The sequence below is a fragment of the Mustelus asterias genome, chromosome 20 (assembly GCF_964213995.1).
Source record: "Mustelus asterias chromosome 20, sMusAst1.hap1.1, whole genome shotgun sequence".
In the NCBI taxonomy this organism is placed as follows: Eukaryota; Metazoa; Chordata; class Chondrichthyes; order Carcharhiniformes; family Triakidae; genus Mustelus; species Mustelus asterias.
The window spans coordinates 82,817,552-82,839,906 of NC_135820.1; the positions used below are offsets into that span (position 1 = coordinate 82,817,552).

General features: G+C 44.8%; 1 protein-coding gene across 1 annotated transcript in view; it reads right to left on the reverse strand.

The window, feature by feature from the left end:
• Positions 1-22,355, reverse strand: part of ahcy (adenosylhomocysteinase) — a 61,251-nt gene that overhangs the window by 11,177 nt on the left and 27,719 nt on the right. The window contains exons 4-8 of the mRNA XM_078237012.1: positions 20,628-20,780; positions 19,148-19,260; positions 11,899-12,106; positions 3,945-4,032; positions 1,204-1,321 (exon numbers count right to left, since the gene is read on the reverse strand). Coding sequence (XP_078093138.1) covers positions 1,204-1,321; positions 3,945-4,032; positions 11,899-12,106; positions 19,148-19,260; positions 20,628-20,780 — 680 coding nt within the window. The remainder of the gene's footprint in view (positions 1-1,203; positions 1,322-3,944; positions 4,033-11,898; positions 12,107-19,147; positions 19,261-20,627; positions 20,781-22,355) is intronic.

A 22,355-nucleotide genomic window follows, 5' to 3' on the forward strand; every position in this document is an offset into this window, starting at 1 on the left:
GCTTCGCAGAGGGTACAGAAAAGATTTACCAGGATGTTGCCTGGTGCGGAGGGCATTAGCTATAAGGAGAGGTTGGAGAAACTTGGTTTGTTCTCACTGGAGTGACGGAGGTTGAGGGGCAACCTGATAGAAGTCTAGGACATTATGAGAGACATGGACAGAGTGGATAGTCAGAAGCTTTTTCCCAGGGTGGAAGAGTCAATTACTCGGGGGGCACAGGTTTAAGGTGCGAGGGGCAAGGTTTAAAGGAGATGTACGAGACAGATTTTTTTTTTTTTACACAGACTGTAGTGGGTGCCTGGAACATGTTGCCGGGAGAGGTAGTGGAAGCGGATACGGTATTGACTTTTAAGGGGCATCTTGACAAGTACATGAATAGGATGGGAATAGAGGGATATGGTCCCCAGAAGGGTAGGGGGTTTTAGCATGATCGGTGCAGGCTTGGAGGGCTGAAGGGCCTGTTCCTGTGCTGTAATTTTCTTTGTTCTTGTTCTCTGTTCTTACTTGAATGCTCCTTGCACCATTGTCAAATTGCTTATCCACCCAATAGTCCCTGCTCTGGTCCACTCAAGTTACATGAACCTCAGATCTATTGGGACAATTGCAGAGCCTGAGGTTCCTCCATTGTTGGTCCCCATACCTATCTCACTCACTGACACTAGCCCATACTTTGAATGCCAATTAACCGTAACCTGGGAGATTGCTTTGAACATTGTGGAACCGCCATTATAAGCTGCTGCTCTCTCAACCCTCCAATGAGTCTTGGTCTCTCAACCCTCCAGTGAGTCTTGTGGAACTCTTTGCCACAGAAGGCTGTGGAGGCCAGGTCATTAAGTGTCTTTAAGACAGAGATAGATAGGTTCTTGATTAATAAGGGGATCAGGGATTATGGGGAAAAGGCAGACGAATGGGGATGAGAAAAATATCAGCCATGATTGAATGGCAAAGCAGACTTGATGGGTCTAATTCTGCTCCTACGTCTTATGGTCGCTGCCTCAATGGAACAAGAGCATCATCTAATGGACTAGCATGACACTGAATTTCCCTCACTTAGCCTGTGATCTCCAGATTAAGATAGCCAGCTTGGTACCCAAATGGGGCCAGTGTCTGCTGAGGACTCAACAGTCAACAGAAGCCGGATTAGAGCTGCACAAATTAATTTCAAACAGGAAGCTGTGGTGCAAAACCAAAGTTGTTGCCTACCTGGGGTTTAATGTTCACTTTCTTGACGGCATTATTATTCAGCCATTTTACATCCAGCTCAATATCAAAATGGCCGATGTTACAGACAATTGCATCATCTTTCATTTCTTGAAAGTGCCTGAATGGGGAAGGGGCAGAGGCAAAAACAGAACAAAGGGACAATGAGAGAAAAACACTACAATCAGGATCGAGACAATATAAATAATTGACAGTTCAGTGACAATGGAACTGTTCCTTGAACAAAGATAACGCATTAGAAGGATATTCAAAGTCCGTCAGATGGTCAAAAAGCTACTTTTTGTCAGTTCCACAAACTTATTAATCTGTAGTTAGACCATGTGACAGCAGGGTCTCTCCTTTCCGATGATGGCGTCCCCTACCCCAGTAACAGTATCTGACGGTTTTATACTCTGGATACTTGTGCTGAATGCATTGGCTCTCCAATATAAAGGCATAGCAGGAATGCAATAGAATGGCTCAGACTAAGACTATAGACCATTATACCTTTCTTTCACAACAGTTATTTTTCAGTTAGAAAACATAGAAACATAGAAAAAACTACAGCACAAAACAGGCCCTTCTGCCCCACAAGTTGCGCCAAACATATCCCTACCTCAATATGATATGTCGACACCCAATGCCTCAAAATGGCAGCTAGAGTGTGTGCATCTACAACATTGGTTCAGAACAAGAATGAGGTGACCATTGTCTTTACCTGATGCAACTATTCATTCTTTATCTACAAAGGGACCAACATACACTGAAGGATCTGGTACACCCTCGGTTTGTTCCTGCAGCCAGCCTTATTATGGGAAGCAGTTGAGGAAACCAGGCCCAGGAATCAGCAGCAATCAAGGGTAATAAAATTGTGTTATGAGCTAGAAAAAGCAACATTTGTTCTTCGATCACGCATTAGAAAGGATTCCTTCTGATCATCTTCACCCACCCAACTCTCCTGCTTCCCTCCACCTTTCATCAACACGGATTCCAGCATGAGATTCCCAACAACCACAACCTCTCTGGGGTGGGGGCGGGGGACGTGCAGGAGCAGAGAGGGAACTAGGGCTACATATTCACAAATCTTTCAAGTGGTTGTAGAGAGTTGTTTTTCAAACTGGAGGCCTGTGACCAGCGGTGTGCCTCAGGGATCAGTGCTGGGCCCACTGTTATTTGTCATTTATGTTAATGATTTGGATGAGAATATAGGAGGCATGGTTAGTAAGTTTGCAGATGACACCAAGATTGGTGGCATAGTGGACAGTGAAGAAAGTTATCTCCAATTGCAACGGAATCTTGATCAATTGGGCCAGTGGGCTGACGAATGGCAGATGGAGTTTAATTTAGACAAATGCGAGGTGATGCATTTTGGTAGATTGAACCAGGACAGGACTTACTCAGTTAATGGTAGGGCATTGGGGAGAGCTACAGAACAAAGAGATCTAGGAGTACATGTTCATAGCTCCTTGAAAGTGGAGTCACAGGTGGACAGAGTGGTGAAGAAGGCATTCGGCATGCTTGGTTTCATTGGTCAGAACATTGAATACAGGAGTTGGAATGTCTTGCTGAAGTTGTACAAGACATTGGTAAGGCCACACTTGGAATACTGTGTGCAATTCTGGTCACTATTATAGAAAGGATATTATTAAACTAGAAAGAGTGCAGAAAAGATTTACTAAGATGCTACTGGGACTTGATGGATTGAGTTATAAGGAGGGGCTGGATAGACTGGGACTTTTTTCTCTGGAGCGTAGGAGGCTGAGGGGTGATCTTATAGAGGTCTATAAAATAATGAGGGGCACAGATCAGCTAGATAGTCAACATCTTTTCCCAAAGGTAGGGGATTCTAAAACTAGAGGGCATAGGTTTAAGGTGAGAGGGGAGAGATACAAAAGTGTCCAGAGGGACAATTTTTTCACACAGAGGGGGTGAGTGTCTGGAACAAGCTGCCAGAGGTAGTAATAGAGGCAGGTACAATTTTGTCTTTTAAAAAGCATTTAGATAGTTACATGGGTACGATGGGTATAGAGGGATATGGGCCAAATGCGGGCAATTGGGATTAGCTAAGGGGTTTTTAAAAAAAAAGGCAACATGGACAAGTTGGGCCGAAGGGTCTGTTTCCATGCTGTAAACCTCTATGACTCTATGGGGACAGATAAAGCTGATATGAAGTTTTAAAAAATGCATGGGATACTTAGCTTTGTAAAGATGGGTTCTATTCCAAAACAGGAGGGCATAATAAATTTCCAAATATCTTTAACTAGACCTCAGCCGGAGTATTATGGACAATTCTGGGGACAACATTTTAGGAAGGATGTCAAGGCCCTGGAGAGTTCCGATGTTTACAAGATGATACCAAGGATGGTGTTTTAACACCAGGGAAGCCTGGAGTTGTCCGAAAAACCGAAAAGGATCAGGGACTATCCAATAAAAGTATCCAAAATTAGGAGGGATTTTGAAAAAGCAAATTAACCACTGATTTAAAATAACTGCAAAAATTAGAGGGCAAGTGAGGAGAAACTTGTCCTGGGAGTGGGTTATGATGTTTTGGAATATACTGCCTGAAAAAGTTGAACTCAGGTTCCATTGGAATCTTCCCCAGGCAGTTGGATAGCTTCTTGATTCAATTGGATATTGAGCCAGTTATGACAGGCTGAACAGTTACCTTCCAAAGAGTAACTCAGGTAAAAACTAACACTAAGCTAACTGGTAAAAATCAGACTTCAGCACCAGTCATTTCCTACCTTCCCAGAATGATATCTTTGCAGCCAGTTGTTGTCACAAAGATATTTCCCTCTTTACATGCCTCATCCATGGTTGTGACCTCATAACCTAAAAAACAAAGCAAGTTGGATACACAGAATGAAAGCAAAGAAACAGCTTCAAGGTAGCAAAGCTTAACTGCTGATCTAGCCCAGATCTCAATTACTGCCATTCAATTAAGTGCTCAAGCCCACCATTTAAATTAGTGTGCATGTTACGGCGGGGGAGGCGGGATGGGGGAGAGAGAGAGAGAGAAAGAGAAATCCTTTGGATTCAACTCCAGTTCAAAAAGGAAAGTCTTTGCGACTAATATGTAAAATGTTTGTGGCATTTTGAAATTTGGCAAAAAATTGGTACATGGAGTACAATATGGAAAAATATGAACTTGTCCACTTTGGCAGGAAGTACTGAAATGCAGCATACTATTTAAATGGAGAAAAATTACAAAATTATGAGGTACAGAGGGATCTGGGTGTCAAGATACATGAATCACAAAAAGCTACGATGCAGGTTCAGCAAGAGATTACAAAGGGAATGTTGCTGTTTATTGCATGAAGAATGGAATTTTAAAAATTGGGATGTTTTTCCACAGTTGTACAGGACAATGGTGAGGCCAGGATATCCCACTCCTGATCCTAATTTGCCAAAACTTTGCTTGGAATTAGCAACATTTGACTCTTTCAGTATCTTTCAGGACTATCTACAGCATGTGTGAAGATGAGGAACCTCATTACACTGGAGCCAGGAGGGCATCATCTGACTCTGCGATTGAGATGCGTTGCTGGGTGTAGTGACAAAACTCCAGGCAACCACCAGTGGATAAAGGCAACAGCTATTTATTTACTATTTACAAGACACAGCTCCTACAATCTGCTTTAAAGCCATCCAGTTGCACTCCCATTCGACTGCACAGGGAGTCATGTGGTCTCCTTGATTTGCCTAAACCTCGGATGAGAAGGTCACTTGGTCTCAGAGGTTCGCTGCAACATCCTTCCCCCTTCAGAACATAGAACATTACAGCGCAGTACAGGCCCTTCGGCCCTCGATGTTGCGCCGACCAGTGGAACCAATCTAAAGCCCCTCTGGTGCAAATGACGTAGATAGGAAGAGCAGGGGGATCCTATGAGAGCAATTCAGGGAGTTGGGAAATAGACTAAAAAGTAGGGCCTCCAGAGTGGCCATCTCTGGGCTGCTCCCAATGCCTCATGCCAGTGAGGCTAAGAATAGGGAGTTAGTACAATTGAATGCTTGGCTAAAGGACTGGTCCAGGAGGTAGGGCTTCATTTTCCTAGATCAATGGGAAGTTTTCAGGAGAGGATAGCACCTGTACAAGAAGGACGGGTGACAACTAAGTTGGAAGGGCACGAATATCCTGGCTGGGAGTTTTGCTAGTGCAGTTCGGAGGGGTTTAAACTAGTATGGCAGGGGGGGGTGGGGATCAAAATATTAGGTCTACAAGTGTAGAGGCTGGGGACGAGCTTGGGGCTGGGACAAGGCTGGCAAAGAAGAAGAGCACTCTGAGGGAGGACGACCTCACTGGGCCTGGAGGTCTGGAGTGCTTATACTTCAATGCAAGGAGCGTAGCAGGTAAGACAGACGAACTTAGGGCCTTAACGCTCACGAGGAATTTGGATGTGGTTGCGGTGACAGAGACTTGGTTGAAAGACGGACAGGACTGGCAGCTGAATATTCCGGGGTACAAGTGTTTTAGGCGAGACAGAGGAGGGGCCAAAAGAGGTGGGGGAGTAGCAGTATTAGTTGGAGAGCATATTACAGCGGTGCAGAGGGAGGACAATTCAGAGGGGTCGTGTAACGAGTCACTCTGGGTGGAGCTTAGAAACAGGAAAGGCGCAGTCACTATGTTGGGGGTGTACTACAGACCCCCCAACAGCCCAAGGGAAGTGGAAGAACGGATATGTCAGGAGATACTGGATAGGTGCAGGAAAAATAGGGTTGTTGCAGTGGGAGACTTCAATTTCCCTGGTATAGACTGGAAATCGCTGAGAGTTGGGACTCTGAATGGGGAGGAATTTGTAAAATGCGTACAGGAAGGTTCTTTGGAACAATATGTAGATAGCCCGACTAGAGAGGGGGCTATACTGGACCTAGTACTGGGGAATGAGCCCGGTCAGGTCTTCAAAGTTTCGGTAGGGGAACATGTGGCAAATAGTGACCACAATTCTGTTAGCTTTAGGATAGTGATGGAAAAGGATGAGTGGTGTCCCAAGGGTAAGGTGTTGGATTGGGGGAAGGCTAACTTTAGTGGGATTAGGCAGAAATTGGCAGCTGTTGATTGGGAGAGGCTGTTTGAGGGTAAATCCACATCTGGCATGTGGGAGTCTTTTAAGGAACAGTTGTTAGGGCTACAGGACAGGCATGTGCCTGTAAAAAATGATAGGAAGGGTAGGATTCGAGAACCGTGGATAACCAGGGAAATTGAGGGACTGGTCAAAAAGAAAAGAGAGGCGTATGTTAGGTCCAGGCAGCTAAAAACGGAGGGAGCTCTGGAGGAGTACAAAGAAAGTAGGAAAGAACTCAAACGGGGAATTAGAAGGGCAAAAAGTGGTCACGAAATGTCCTTGGCAGACAGGATTAAGGAGAATCCCAAGGCATTTTATTCATATGTTAGGAACAAAAGGGTTGTCAGGGAAAAAAATCGGACCTCTCAGGGACAAGAGTGGGGAATTATGCTTGGAGCCCAAAGTAGGGGAGATCCTAAATGAATACTTTGCGTCGGTATTCACAAAGGAGAGGGATGTGTTGACTGGGAGTGTCTCGGAGGGGAGTGTTGAACCGTTGGAGAAAATCTCCATTACAAAGGAGGAAGTGTTAGTTTTGTTAGAGAATATAAAGACTGACAAGTCCCCAGGGCCTGATGGAATCTATCCCAGGCTGCTCAGGGAGACGAAAGATGAAATCGCTGGGCCTCTGACACAAATCTTTGTCTTGTCACTGGACACAGGTGAGGTCCCAGAGGATTGGAGGATAGCTAACGTGGTCCCGTTATTTAAGAAGGGTAGGAAGGATAACCCGGGTAATTATAGGCCGGTGAGCTTGACGTCCGTGGTGGGGAAGTTGTTGGAGAAGATTCTTAGAGACAGGATGTATGCGCATTTAGAAAGGAATAAACTCATTAACGATAGTCAGCATGGTTTTATGAGAGGGAGGTCATGACTCACTAACCTGGTGGAGTTTTTTGAAGAAGTGACCAGAATGGTTGACGAGGGAAGGGCCGTGGTTGTCGTCAATATGGACTTTAGTAAAGCGTTTGACAAAGTCCCTCATGGTAGGCTGGTGAAAAAGGTTGGATCTCATGGGATAAAGGGGGAGGTGGCTAGATGGGTGGAGAACTGGCTTGGTCACAGAAATGTCCGGATGAGGGTAGACTTGGTCACGTGCCGGATCATCGACACAGATGCCATCATCTCACGTGAGAACACCATCCACCAGATACACGGTACATACTCTTGCAACTCGGCCAACGTTGTCTACCTGATACGCTGCAAGAAAGGATGTCCCGAGGCATGGTACATTGGGGAAACTATGCAGACGCTGCGACAACGGATGAATGAACACCGCTCGACAATCACCAGGCAAGACTGTTCTCTTCCTGTTGGGGAGCACTTCAGCGGTCATGGGCATTCGGCCTCTGATATTCGGGTAAGCGTTCTCCAAGGCGGCCTTCGCGACACACGACAGCGCAGAGTCGCTGAGCAGAAACTGATAGCCAAGTTCCGCACACACGAGGACGGCCTCAACCGGGATATTGGGTTCATGTCACACTATTTGTAACTCCCACAGTTGCGTGGACCTGCAGAGTTTCACTGGCTGTCTTGTCTGGAGACAATACACATCTTTTCAGCCTGTCTTGATGCTCTCTCCACTCCCATTGTTTTGTTTCTTAAAGACTTGATTAGTTGTAAGTATTCGCATTCCAACCATTATTCATGTAAATTGAGTCTGTGTCTTTATAAGCTCTGTTTGTGAACAGAATTCCCACTCACCTGAAGAAGGGGCTTAGAGCTTCGAAAGCTTGTGTGGCTTTTGCTACCAAATAAACCTGTTGGACTTTAACCTGGCGTTGTTAAACTTCTTACTTGGTCACAGAAGACAGAGGGTGATAGTGGAAGGGTCTTTTTCCGGCTGGAGGCCTGTGACTAGTGGTGTTCCGCAGGGCTCTGTATTGGGACCTCTGCCGTTTGTGATTTATATAAATGATCTGGAAGAAGGTGTAACTGGGGTGATCAATAAGTTTGCGGACGACACAAAATTGGCAGGACTTGCAGATAGTGAGGAGCATTGTCAGAAGCTGCAGAAGGATATAGATAGGCTGGAAATTTGGGCAAAGAAATGGCAGATGGAGTTCAATCCTGATAAATGCGAAGTGATGCATTTTGGTAGAAATAATGTAGGGAGAAGCTATATGATAAATGGCAGAACCATAAAGGGTGTAGATACGCAGAGGGACCTGGGTGTGCAAGTCCACAGATCCTTGAAGGTGACGTCACAGGTGGAGAAGGTGGTGAAGAAGGCATATGGCATGCTTGCCTTTATAGGACGGGGCATAGAGTATAAAAGTTGGGGTCTGATGTTGCAGATGTATAGAACGTTGGTTCGGCCGCATTTGGAATACTGCGTCCAGTTCTGGTCGCCACACTACCAGAAGGACGTGGAGGCTTTGGAGAGAGTACAGAGGAGGTTTACCAGGATGTTGCCTGGTATGGAGGGGCTTAGTTATGAGGAGAGATTGGGTAAACTGGGGTTGTTCTCCCTGGAAAGACGGAGGATGAGGGGAGACTTAATAGAGGTGTATAAAATTATGAAAGGCACAGATAGGGTGAACGGTGGGAAGCTTTTCCCCAGGTCGGTGGTGACGTTCACGAGGGGTCATAGGTTCAAGGTGAAGGGGGGGGAGGTTTAACACAGATATCAGAAGGACATATTTTACACAGAGGGTGGTGGTGGCCTGGAATGCGCTGCCAGGCAAGGTGGTGGAGGCGGACACACTGGGAACATTCAAGACTTATCTAGACAACCATATGAACGGAGTGGGAATGGAAGGATACAAAAGAATGGTCTAGTTTGGACCAGGGAGCGGCACGGGCTTGGAGGGCCGAAGGGCCTGGACCTGTGCTGTATTGTTCTAATCTACACTATTCCAATATCATCCATATGTTTATCCAATAACCATTTGAATGCTCTTAATGTTGACGAGTCCACTACTGCTGCCGGTAGGGCATTCTATGCCCTTACTACTCTCTGAGTAAAGAACCTACCTCTAACATCTGTCCTATATCTCTCACCCCTCAATTTAAAGCTATGTCCCCTCATGCTAGCCATCACCATCCGAGGAAAAAGGCTCTCACTATCCACCTTATCTAATCCTCTGATCATCTTGTATGCCTCTATTAAGTCACCTCTTAACCACCTTCTCTCTAACGAAAACCTCAAGCTCCTCAGCCTTTCCTCATACGATTTTCCCACCATACCAGGCAACATCTTGGTAAATCTCCTCTGCACCCTTTCCAACACTTCCACATCATTCCTATAATGCAGCGACCAGAACTGTATGCAATACTCCAAATGCGGCCGCACCGAAGTTTTGTACAGTTGCAGCACGACCTCCTGGCTCCGAAACTCAATCCCTCTACCAATAAAAGCTAACACACCGTATGCCTTCTTAACAACCCTATCAATCTGGGTGCCAACTTTCGGGGATCTATGCACATGGACACCCAGATCCCTCTGTTCATCCACAATAACAAGTATCTTACCATTAGCCCAGTACTCTGTATTCCTGTTACTCCTTCCAAAGTGAATCACCTCACACTTTTCCACATTAAACTCCATTTGCCACCTCTCAGCCCCGCTCTGCAGCCTATCTATGTCCCTCTGTAACCTGCCACTTCCCTCCACACTGTCTACAACTCCACCGACTTTAGTGTCATCCGCAAATTTACTAATCCATCCTTCCACGCCCTCATCCAGGTCATTAATAAAACTGACAAACAGCAGTGGCCCCAAAACAGATCCTTGCGGTACACCACTAGTAACTGAACTCCAAGATGAATATTTCCCATCAACCACGACCCTCTGTTTTCTTACAGCTAGCCAATTCCTGATCCAAACCACTAAATCACCCTCAATCCCATGCGAGCGTATTTTCTGCAAAGGCTTACCATGGGGAACCTTATCAAACGCTTTGCTGAAATCCATATACACCACATCAACCACTTTACCCTCATCCACCTCTTTGGTCACCTTCTCAAAGAACTCAATAAGGTTTGTGAGGCACGACCTACCCTTCACAAAACCGTGCTGACTATCCCTAATCAAATTATTCCTTTCTAGATGATTATAAATCCTATCTCTTATAATCCTTTCCAATACTTTGCCCACAACAGAAGTAAGGCTCACCGGTCTATAATTACCAGGGTTGTCCCTACTCCCCTTCTTGAACAAGGGGATAACATTTGCTATCCTCCAGTCTTCTGGCAGTGTTCCTGTAGACAATGACGACACAAAGATCAAAGCCAAAGGCTCTGCAATCTGCTCTCTAGCCTCCCAGAGAATCCTAGGATAAATCCCATCCAGCCCAGGAGACTTATCTATTTTTACCCTTTCCAGAATTGCTAATACCTCCTCCTTATGAACATCAATCCCGTCCAGTCCAACAGCCTGCATCTCAGTACTCCCCTCGACAACACTGTCCCTCTCCAGTGTGAATACCGACGGAAAATATTCATTTAGTGCCTCTCCTATCTCTTCAGACTCCACGCACAACTTCCCACTACTGTCCTTGACTTAGGTTCCCTAGTATCTGAAAACATCAACATCCCAATCTATCGGGGACTTCCATTTAAGTTGAGAGTAACAAGGTATCACTGGTTGGGGTTTCTCCTCAGACATAGTCTTGCTTGGGCCAGCCTCTCCATTTACTTCTCCTGGTTCAAGTACATCCTCAGCCACTGCCTCTTCGACCCCCATGGCAACAGGCTCTGGGTTTAAAATGGCCTGTCTGGTGCCCTCAACACTGACCAGGATAGAAAAGGGAAGGGCATCACAACATTGGTTAAAGAAGCAATCACAGCTGTGAGGAGGGATGATATATTAGAATAAAAGCCAACTCCAGCATGATTCTGTACTAGAGATCTCTAAAGGTTGCCACTCAAGTGGATAGAGCTGTGAAGAAGGCCTATAGTGTGTTAGCTTTTATTAACAGGGGGTTGGAGTTTAAGAGCCGTGGGGTTATGCTGCAACTGTACAGGACCTTGGTGAGACCACATTTGGAATATTGTGTGCAGTTCTGGTCACCTCACTATAAGAAGGATGTGGAAGCGCTGGAAAGAGTGCAGAGGAGATTTACCAGGATGCTGCCTGGTTTGGAGGTTCGGTCTTATGAGGAAAGGTTGAGGGAGCTACGGCTGTTCTCTCTGGAGCGGAGGAGGCTGAGGGGAGACTTAATAGAGGTTTATAAAATGATGAAGGGGATAGATAGAGTGAACGTTCAAAGACTATTTCCTCGGGTGGATGGAGCTATTACAAGGGGGCATAACTATAGGGTTCGTGGTGGGAGATATAGGAAGGATATCAGAGGTAGGTTCTTTACGCAGAGAGTGGTTGGGGTGTGGAATGGACTGCCTGCAGTGATAGTGGAGTCAGACACTTTGGGAACATTTAAGCGGTTATTGGATAGGCACATGGAGCACACCAGGATAATAGGGAGTGGGATAGCTTGATCTTGGTTTCAGATAAAGCTCGGCACAACATCGTGGGCCGAAGGGCCTGTTCTGTGCTGCACTGTTCTATGTAGAAATAAATACATTACATGCAAATACACTACTACTCAGTTCCAAGAAATTGAGTAGAGAGGAAAGGATATTTTTCATATTTAGTCTTCATAGTCCAGTAGACAACAGCATCTTTCATCCTTACCTTCCATAGCAGCCTGGAGAGCATTGATGGGGTCGATTTCAGTTATAACAACTCTGGCTCCGAAACCGTGAAGAGCCTGTGCACATCCCTTGCCCACATCACCATATCCTGCCACCACTGCCACTTTTCCAGCAATCATAACATCCGTGGCACGCTTGATACCATCAATGAGTGATTCTCGGCACCCATACAGATTATCAAACTTGCTCTGGAGAAAAGATTGAAATGAAAATGGGAAACTAACAAACAACTTCCTTGCGCATCACCACCACCCCTTCAGCCAACCATTGCACCCTGGTTCTGAGTCATCAACTCTTCACTACTTTAGGGATCTATGGCTGGGGGCCCCTGCAAAATTCCACATAAAACAGAACATGAGAAATAAAAGGACCACAGAGTCCCTTGAGCCTGCTCCACCATTCAATACGATCAAAGAACAAATCCCAGGAACAGGCCCTGCAGCCCACCAAGCCAACCGCCTGTATCCCTCTATTCCCTGCCTGTTCATGTGTCTATCCAGATAAGTCTTAAATATCACTAACATGTCTGCCTCAATCACCTCATTTGGCAGTGCATTCCAGGCCCCCGCCACCCTCTGTAAAAAAAACTTCTCCCGCACATCTCCACTGAACCTTTCCCCCCCCTTATCTTGAACTTGTCCCCCCTTGTAATTGTAATTTCTGTCCTGGGAAAAAGCTTCCAACTGTTCACCCTATTTATTTATCCCCCATAATTTTATAAACTTCTATCAGGTCGCCCCTCAGCCTCCGTCTTTCCAGGGAGAACAATCCCAGTTTATTCAATCTCTCCTCATAGCTAATAACCTCCATACCAGGCAACATCCTGGTAAACCTTTTCTGTACTCCCTCCAAAGCCTCCATATCTTTCTGGTAGTGCGGTGATCAGAATTGGACACACTATTCCAAATGTGGCCTAACATAATTTGCCAACTTTTATACTCGATGCCACGGCTGATGAAGGTTAAGCATACCACATGCTTTCTTCACCACCTCTTCCACCTGTGCTGTCACTTTTAAGGATCTGTGGACCTGTACTCCCAGATTCTCTGTGTCTATGCTCCTGATGGTTCTGCCATTTATTTTATAGCTCCCAGCTGAATTGGATCTACCTAAATGCATTACCTTGCATTTGTCCGGATTAAATTCCATCCGCCATTTCTTCACCCAATTTTCCAGCCTATCTATATCCTGCTGTATTCTGACAATCTTCGTCACTATCCGCAACTCCAGCAATCTTAATATCATCCGCAAACTTGCTAATCAGACCAGCTACGTTTTCTTCCAAGTCATTTATATTACAAACAACAGAGGTCTCAGCACTGATCCCTGTGGAACACTACTAGTTACAGTCCGCATGGCTGATCATCATCCTCAACTCTATCCACTTTCACGCTCACTCCCTATATCCCTTGATTCCCCACGAGATCAAAAACCTGTCCATTTCAGTCTCAAATATAGTCAACGATCAAATTCCTGTTCCATCATTCAATTAGATCTTGGATATCTGCGATCTAACTCAATATATCTGCCTTTGCCCCAAATCCCCAATACCTTTGCATAACAATCCATCTCAAATTTAAAATTAACATAAAAGAATTCAATTGTCATTTCCAGAGAAAGTTCCAATTTTATTTTGTTCTTTGCATTTCCTACTTTCACTCCAGACAGGTCAGGCTCTAATTTTTTTTTAGAGTCTAATGCTAGAATTCCTGATTAGTAGAAATAATACCAATTTAACTCAGTGAAAATATATATTAGAAGGTGCAATTGCATTGGAGAGGCTGCAGAGAAAATTTACAAGGAAGTTGCCACGAATACCATGTGGGAATGTCAGATAGGCTGGGGTTATTCCCTTTGTAACATGACAATCAACAAGCTTTGCACATGAGCAGTGGGAGAGAGCACATCCTGACTGAGAGACAGCCAGAGTGAATGAAGTGAAGCACAGTGAGAATTGAACTGGTAAGGCTCTCTCTTTCTTTACTTTATAAGTTCAACAGTCTTGTTAATAATGCTAAATTCTCCCTCAATGCACCTGAACAGGCGACGGTCTGTGGCAACTAGGGGATTTTCACAATAACTTCATTGCAGTGTTAATGTAAGCCTACTTGAGACACTAATAAATAAACTTAAAAGTGTGATTAGGTTGCGAAATGAGTGACAGTTAACTGTCAATCACCTTGAAGGCCAATTAGGGCCTGAACAGCTGTGGATTACCATTGAAGCTTAACTGGTGTGAGAGTCACCACAGCTCAACTCAGTTCTAAGTGACGACTGGAAGCACAGACAAAAATGTTAGTGGGTTGTATACAGACCCCTACACCGCAGAGGGGACATTGGGAATGGCATTAAACAGAAAATTAGCGACACATGCTAAAAAGGAACATTGGTAATAATGGGTGATTTCAATCTGCATATGGACAGAACGAATCAAATTAGTCACAATACTGTAGAGGAAGAATTCCTGGAATGTATACAGGATGGTTTTCTGGGCCAATATATTGAGGAACCAACTACAGAACATGTAATCCTAGACTGGGTATTGTGCAATGAGGAAGGATTAATTGACAAAGGCCTCTTGGGGATGAGTGGCATAAAATGATAGAATTCTTCATCAAGATGGAAAGTGGAGTTGTTGATTCTGAGAGTAGGGTGCTGAATTGTAATAAAGGAAACTACGATTCTATGAGGTGCGAGTTGGCTACGATGAATTGGGAAACATTTCTTAAAGGGATGACAGTGGATAGACAATGGCAAACATTCCAACAGCACATGGATGAACTGCAGCAACTGCTCATTTCTGTCTGGCACAAAAATAAAATGGGAAATGTGGCCAAGCCACTGCTTACAAGGGAAATTAGAGATAGTATTTGGCCACGATAAGCCAGCAGACCTGAGATGAGAAGCAATTTAGAATTCAGCAAGGAGGACATAGGGATTGATTAAGATTGGGTGGCACAGTGGTTAGCACTGCAGCCTCACAGCGCCAGAGACCCAGGTTCGATTCCTGGCTTGGGTCATTGTCTGTGCAGAGTCTGCACATTTTCCCCATGTCTGCGTGGGTTTCCTCCAGGTGCTCCGGTTTCATCCCACAGTCCGAAAGACATGCTGGCTAGATGCATTGGCCATGCTAAATTATCCCTCAGTGTAACTGAACAGGCACCAGAGTGTGGCGACTAGGGGATTTTCACAGTAACTTCATTGCAGTGTTAATGTAAGTCTACTTGTGATATTAATAAATAAACTTTAAAAAGCTTTAAAACTTTAACTTTAAGGGGAAAATAGAGTACGAGAGGAAGCTTGTGGGGAACATAAAAACTGACCGCAAAAGTTTCTATAGATGTGTGACAAGAAAAAGATTTAAGACAAATGTAGGCCCTTTACAGTCAGAAACGGGAATTTATAATGGTGAACAAAGAAATGGTTGACCAAACTAAATACATACTTTGGTTCTGTCTTCAGAAAGGAGGGCACAACTAACATACCAGAATTGTTGGTGAACACAGGGTTTAGTGAGAGTGAGGAACTGAACGAAATCAGTAGAGAAATGGTGTTGAGTAATTTGACGGGATTGAAGGCTGGTAATTCCCCAGGGTCTGATAATCTACATCCCAGAGTAGTTAAGGAAGTGGTTCTAGAAATAGTGGATGCATTGGTGGTCATCTTCCAGGATTCTAAAGAGTCTGGAACAGTTCCTGAGGATTGGAGGGTAGCTAATGTAACCCCAGAGCAGTCAGCCTGATGTCAGTAGTAAGGAAAGTTCTAGAGTCCATTATCAAAGATCTTAACGCAAAGCACTTGGAAAACAGTGGCAGGATCGGACAGAGTCATATGGATTTACAAAAGGGAAATCATGCTTGACAAGGCTATTGGAATTCTTTGAGGTTGTAACTATGAGGGGCAGCCAGTCCATGTGGTCTATTTGAATTTTCAAAAGGCTTTTGACAAAGTCCCACGTAAGAGATTAGTGCTTAAAATCAAAGCACATGAAATTATGGGCAGTGTATTGAGATGGACAGAAGACTGGGACAACAGGTCTCACAGCCTTGTGGTGATTCCAGCCAGCACTTGAGCTTTGAAACCCAGAGCTCAAGCTTCTGCAGCTGAGAGTAGTTCTGCACATATGGTGTCTAGGGCACCAGTACCTCCCATGACCTTGTCCACATTACAGGACACACATTCCACTTGGCTGAGCTGCCATATCATGCCTTAACTTGAAGGTGTATTACCCAAATAGTAATAGAGATGTGGAGGAAGAAATTGCTAAGCAGATTATGGATATGTGTGGGGGTCACAGGGTAATTGTCATGGGGGACTTTAACTTTCCAAATATTGATTGGAACCTTTGTAGGTCAAATAGTTCAGATGGGGCAGTTTTTGTGCAGTGTGTGCAGGAGGGTTTCCTGACACAATGTGGATAGGCCGACAAGAGGTGAGGCCACATTGGATTTGGTACTGGGAAATGAACCGGGCCAAGTGTTAGATTTGGTTGTGGGAGAGCACTTTGGAGATAGTGACCACAATTCGGTGTCTTTTGTTATTGCAATGGAGAGGGATAGGGCTGTATGGCAGGGCAAGGTTTACAATTGGGGGAGAGGTAATTATGATGCGATTAGGCAAGAATTAGGGGGGATAAGTTGGGAACAGAAACTGTCAGGGAAAGACACTAATGAAAAGTGGAACTTTTTCAAGGAACAAATACTGGGTGTCCTGGATGTCCCTGTCAGGCAGGGAGGAAATGGCCGAGTGAGGGAACCATGGTTCACGAAAGAGGTGGAATGTCTTGTGAAAAGGAAGAGGGAAGCTTATGTAGGGATGAGGAAACAAGGTTCAGATTGCTCGATTGAGGGTTACAAGTTAGCAAGGAACGAGCTGAAAAAGGGGCTTAGGAGAGCTAGGAGGGGACATGAGAAGTCCTTGGTGGGTCGGATCAAGGAAAACCCCAAGGCTTTTTACTCTTATGTGAGGAATAAAAGAATGACCAGGGTGAGGTTAGGGCCGGTCAAGGACAGTAGTGGGAACTTGTGTATGGAGTCAGGAGAGATAGGCGAGGTGATGAATGAATACTTCTCTTCAGTGTTCACCAAGGAGAGGGGCCATGTTCTTGAGGAAGAGAAGGCGTTACAGGCTAATAGGCTGGAGGAATTAGATGTTCGGAGGGAGGATGTCCTGGCAGTTTTGAATAAACTGAAGGTCGATAAGTCCCCTGGGCCTGATGAAATATATCCTAGGAATCTTTGGGAGGCAAGGGATGAGATTGCAGAGCCTTTGGCTTTGATCTTTGGGTCCTCGCTGTCCACGGGGATGGTGCCAGAGGACTGGAGAATGGCGAATGTTGTTCCTCTGTTTAAGAAAGGGAATAGAAATGACCCTGGTAATTATAGACCGGTTAGTCTTACTTCGGTGGTTGGTAAATTGATGGAAAAGGTCCTTAGGGATGGGATTTATAACCATTTAGAAAGATGCGGATTAATCTGGGATAGTCAGCACGGATTCGTGAAGGGTAAGTCGTGCCTCACAAATTTGAATTTTTTGAGGAGGTAACTAAGTGTGTTGATGAAGGTAGGGCAGTTGATGTCATATACATGGATTTTAGTACGACGTTTGATAAGGTCCCGCATGGTCGGCTTATGATGAAAATGAGGAGGTGTGGGATAGAGGGAAAGTTGGCCGATTGGATCGGTAACTGGCTGTCTGATCGAAGACAGAGGGTGGTGGTGGATGGAAAATTTTCAGATTGGAGGCAGGTTGCTAGCGGAGTGCCACAGGGATCAGGACTTGGTCCTCTGCTCTTTGTGATTTTTATTAATGACTTAGAGGAGAGGGCTGAAGGGTGGATCAGTAAATTTGCTGATGACACCAAGATTGGTGGAGTAGTGGATGAGGTGGAGGGCTGTTGTAGACTGCAAAGAGACATAGATAGGATGCAAAGCTGGGCTGAAAAATGGCAAATGAAGTTTAACCCTAATAAATGTGAGGTGATTCATTTTGGTAGGACTAATTTAAATGTGGATTACAGGGTCAAAGGTAGGGTTCTGAAGACTGTGGAGGAACAGAGAGATCTTGGGGTCTATATCCACAGATCTCTAAAGGTTGCCACTCAAGTGGATAGAGCTGTGAAGAAGGCCTATAGTGTGTTAGCTTTTATTAACAGGGAGTTGGAGTTTAAGAGCCGTGGGGTTATGCTGCAACTGTACAGGACCTTGGTGAGACCACATTTGGAATATTGTGTGCAGTTCTGGTCACCTCACTATAGGAAGGATGTGGAAGCGCTGGAAAGAGTGCAAAGGAGATTTACCAGGATGCTGCCTGGTTTGGAGGGTAGGTCTTATGAGGAAAGGTTGAGGGAGCTGGGGCTGTTCTCTCTGGAGCGGAGGAGGCGGAGGAGAGACTTAATAGAGGTTTATAAAATGATGAAGGGGATAGATAGAGGGAACATTCAAAGACTATTTCCTCGGGTGGATGGAGCTATTACAAGGGGGCATAACTCTAGGGTTCGTGATGGGAGATATAGGAAGGATATCAGAGGTAGGTTCTTTACGCAGTGTGGTTGGGGTGTGGAATGGACTGCCTGCAGTGATAGTGGAGTCAGACACTTTGGGAACATTTAAGCGGTTATTGGATAGGCACATGGAGCACACCGGGATGATAGGGAGTGGGATAGCTTGATCTTGGTTTCAGATAAAGCTCGGCACAACATCGTGGGCCGAAGGGCTGTTCTGTGCTGTACTGTTCTATGTTCTATTATCGATCTGGTTAGTAAATTGAATGAGGTGGAAGGAATGCCACAGATTCCCTAGAATGATACTTATATTCCAGGGGTTAAATTATGTGGAGATATTGTACAAGCTATAGTTTTATTCCTTAGAATCTCAAAGGCTATAGGAGGATTCAATTTTTTAAATTTTGAATTATTTCATGTGATGTGGGTGTCACTGGCAAGGCCTGCATTTGTTGCCCATCACTATTGCCCCTGAATTGAGTGGCCTGCCAGGCTGTTTCAGATGGCAGTTCAGAGTCAACCATATTCTGAAGCAAGATCACCAAGACCATCTTTCAACTTCAGATTTATTCACTGTTTGAATCTAAAGTTCATTAGCTGCCATGGTGTGATTTGAACTCTAGCCTGGATTATTAGTTCAGTGATTTTGCCATTACATAATCTCCCTCTAAAAATGCAGAGTTAGTTAACCGCACAATACACTGGAAACCTCATTAGAACACATTACCTTAGTGACAGAGTCATTCACATTAAAGGCAGGAACTTTGAGTTCTTTGTTCTTGTGCATCTTATAGAGATTGTGGACTCCAGTTGTAGTCTCTTCAGAAATTCCTTTGATATCTGCAAAATCAGCAAGCATTTCAGCATGTCATAGCCAAATAAACAATGATAAGTCATAGTTATGAGTGATCCGGTCAGAGCAGGAGGGAGAAAATGTTCCCACTGGGATAGAGAACTGGAGGGCACAGATTTAAGGCGCTTGGCAAACATTGCAATGCTGACATGGAGAATTTTTTTCACACAATCCTTGGATAGGCTCTGGAATGCAGTGCAAGAATGTGTCATGGAGGCAGGTTCACTTAAAGCATTCAAAAAGAAATTGGATCATTATCTTAAAAGGACTATGGGGTAAACGCAGGAGGGTGTCAGTAGGTGAATTGCTCCTTTAGAGCCAGCACAGATGATGGGCCAAATCACTGTCTCCAATACTTAAACATTCGATGAAGAGACACTGTAGGTAAAGTAAGTTTTGGCAGGGCAAGAACCCTGTTCTGGAACAAGATAGAATCATACAATCCCTACATTGCAGAAGGAGGCCATTCAGGCCATCAAGTCTGTACTGACTCTCTGAAAGAGCAACTTACCGAGACCTACTACTTCGTCCTATCCTCGTGACCTCTCACATTTATCATGGCTAATCCACCTAACCTACACATCTTTGAACTGTGGATGGAAACCAGAGCACCCGGAGGAAACCCACGTAGACACGGGAGAATGAGCAAACTCCACACAGTGTCAGCCAAGGCCAGAATTGAACCTGGGACCGTGGTGCTGTGAGGTAGCAGTGAGCACTGCGCTCACCTTCGCGGGGTGTAGGATTTAAGGAATTAAGCTTTCATCATTTCACGCCTTTCTCTGGGACTCATACAGGGAGCAATTGAGAATCAAATGACACTGCCCAGCACAATTAGAACTTTTGTTGATTTTGACATTATCTGGATCCTGTTCCCTACTTGGATGGTACATGTTATTCTGCAAATAACACAATACAACAGTACTCACTATTGTCCAGGGTCTCAGCTAGTATTCTTGTTCCAATGTGGACAGTATTAATGAACTGTTTCTGTACCATAAACTCATTTCTTCATGGAAAGACTTCCATTTCACCAAATAAGGAAGCAGCTTCCCTTCCCAAACTGGGTACATTGCACTGATTATTTTGGAGACTACAGTGAAACTGGAATGTGCCTGCTCAAGAATTAAATGTGCAAAATTGCCTAAAGTCAACTCAACTGACTTCAGATTTTTCCAATGTTGGGAGACTGTCCAGTCCCAGGCCTCCATCTTGGAGACATGTCCATTAACATATCTACATTTCACTACCAGCAAAGACCAACAGCAAATGGGCACCAAAAGTTACAGAAAATGCACCACCATAAGTGTCACCCAAAGATGGGATCTTCAGAACAATGGAAGAAGATAGTCACCTTGCAAGAGCTTAGGGTGCTTATTGTGAACCAGGTTTGTAAGGTCTCCACCATCATCCAAAATCATGTTGAGGGGTTTGCCATCACGGAAGTACAGTGTCTGCTCAATACACCAGACGTATTCTTCATCCGTCTCCCCCTTCCAAGCATACACTGCAAATAAAACACATTCTTAAATGAAGCAATAACCACAAACAGCACAGTTCAATGCACACTCATCAAAACCAGGAAGGAAAAGAGGAAGGAAGATTATTATCTGAATGGTGGCAGTTTAGGAAATGGGGAAGTGCAACGTGACCTGGGTGTCATGGTGGAACAGTTGCTGAAGGTTGGCATGCAGGTACAGCAGGCGGTGAGGAAAGCTAATGGAATGCTGGCCTTAATAACAAGGTGAGTAAAGATGTCTTGCTGCAGTTATACAGGGCCTTGGTGAGGCCACACCTCGAGTATTGTGTGCTGTTTTGGTCTCCTAGCCTGAGGAAGGACATTCTTGCTATTGAGGGAGTCCAGCGAAGATTCACCAGACTGATTCCTGGAATGGCAGGGCTGACATATGTAGAGAGATTGGATCGACCGGGCTTGTACTCACTGGAATTGAGAAGAATGAGAGGGGATCTCATAGAAACATATAAAATCCTGATGGGACTGGACAGGCCAGATGCGGGAAGAATCTTCCCAATGTTGGGGAAGTCCAGAACTAGGGGTCACAGTCTAAGAAAAAGGGATAAACCATTCAGGACTGAGATGAGAAAGAACTTCTTCACTCGGAGTTGTGAACCTGTGGAATTCTCTACCACAGAAAGCTGTTGGGGCCAGTTCGTTAGATATGTTCAAGAGGGAGCTGGACATGGCCCCTGTGGCGAAAGAAATCAAGGGGTATGGAGAGAAAGTGGGAGTGGGATACTGAAAGTGCATGATCAGCCATGATCACATTGAATGGTGGGGCAGGCTGGAAGGGCTGAATGGCCTCCTCTTGCACCTATTTTCTATGTTTCTACCATTACTTTCCCCTCATCTGTTCCACTTCAAAAAGATTGCAATCACCATTGCACACACAGCAGCTGTGATCAACAGATGCAGTCCAACGCGGGGGTGAAATCGGTCATCTTAAAATCCAGTCAGATTTATCAAGCAAAGCAAACAGGTGATATCCATCAGCAGAGGTGCGTGCGTATAGCTGGCAGTTCAACCTAATACTGACAACATGGAGTTCTACCATCACAATAACTTCAGGAAATCAAATGAAATATCAATTGCAAAACATGGAACTGGAACACAGTGAACTGAAAAGGCTAAACTGTATTGATGAGTGCAGGAGTTCAAATTTGTCAACATAATAAGTAAAACAGCATCTCCACCGGTAAAAAGGGTATAAATCCAAGACTAATATTAAAGCACAACAATGGGAGAGTCAAAGAACAAATCTACTCATCAACAATAATGTGCTTAAATATAGTACCTTTAGCATAATAAAATGCCCCAAGGTGCTTCACAGGAATAAAGCAAACTGAGGGCAGCACGGTTGCCACGGCTCCAGGGACCCGGGTTCAATTCTGGCCTTGGGTCACTGTCTGTGCAGAATTTGCACATCCTCCTTGTGTCTGCGTGGGTTTCCTCCCACAGGCCAAAGATGTGCGGGTTAGGTTGATTGGCCATGCTTAATTGACCCTAATGTCAGAGGGATTAGCAGCATAAATATGTGGGTTTACGGGAATAGGGCCTGGGTGG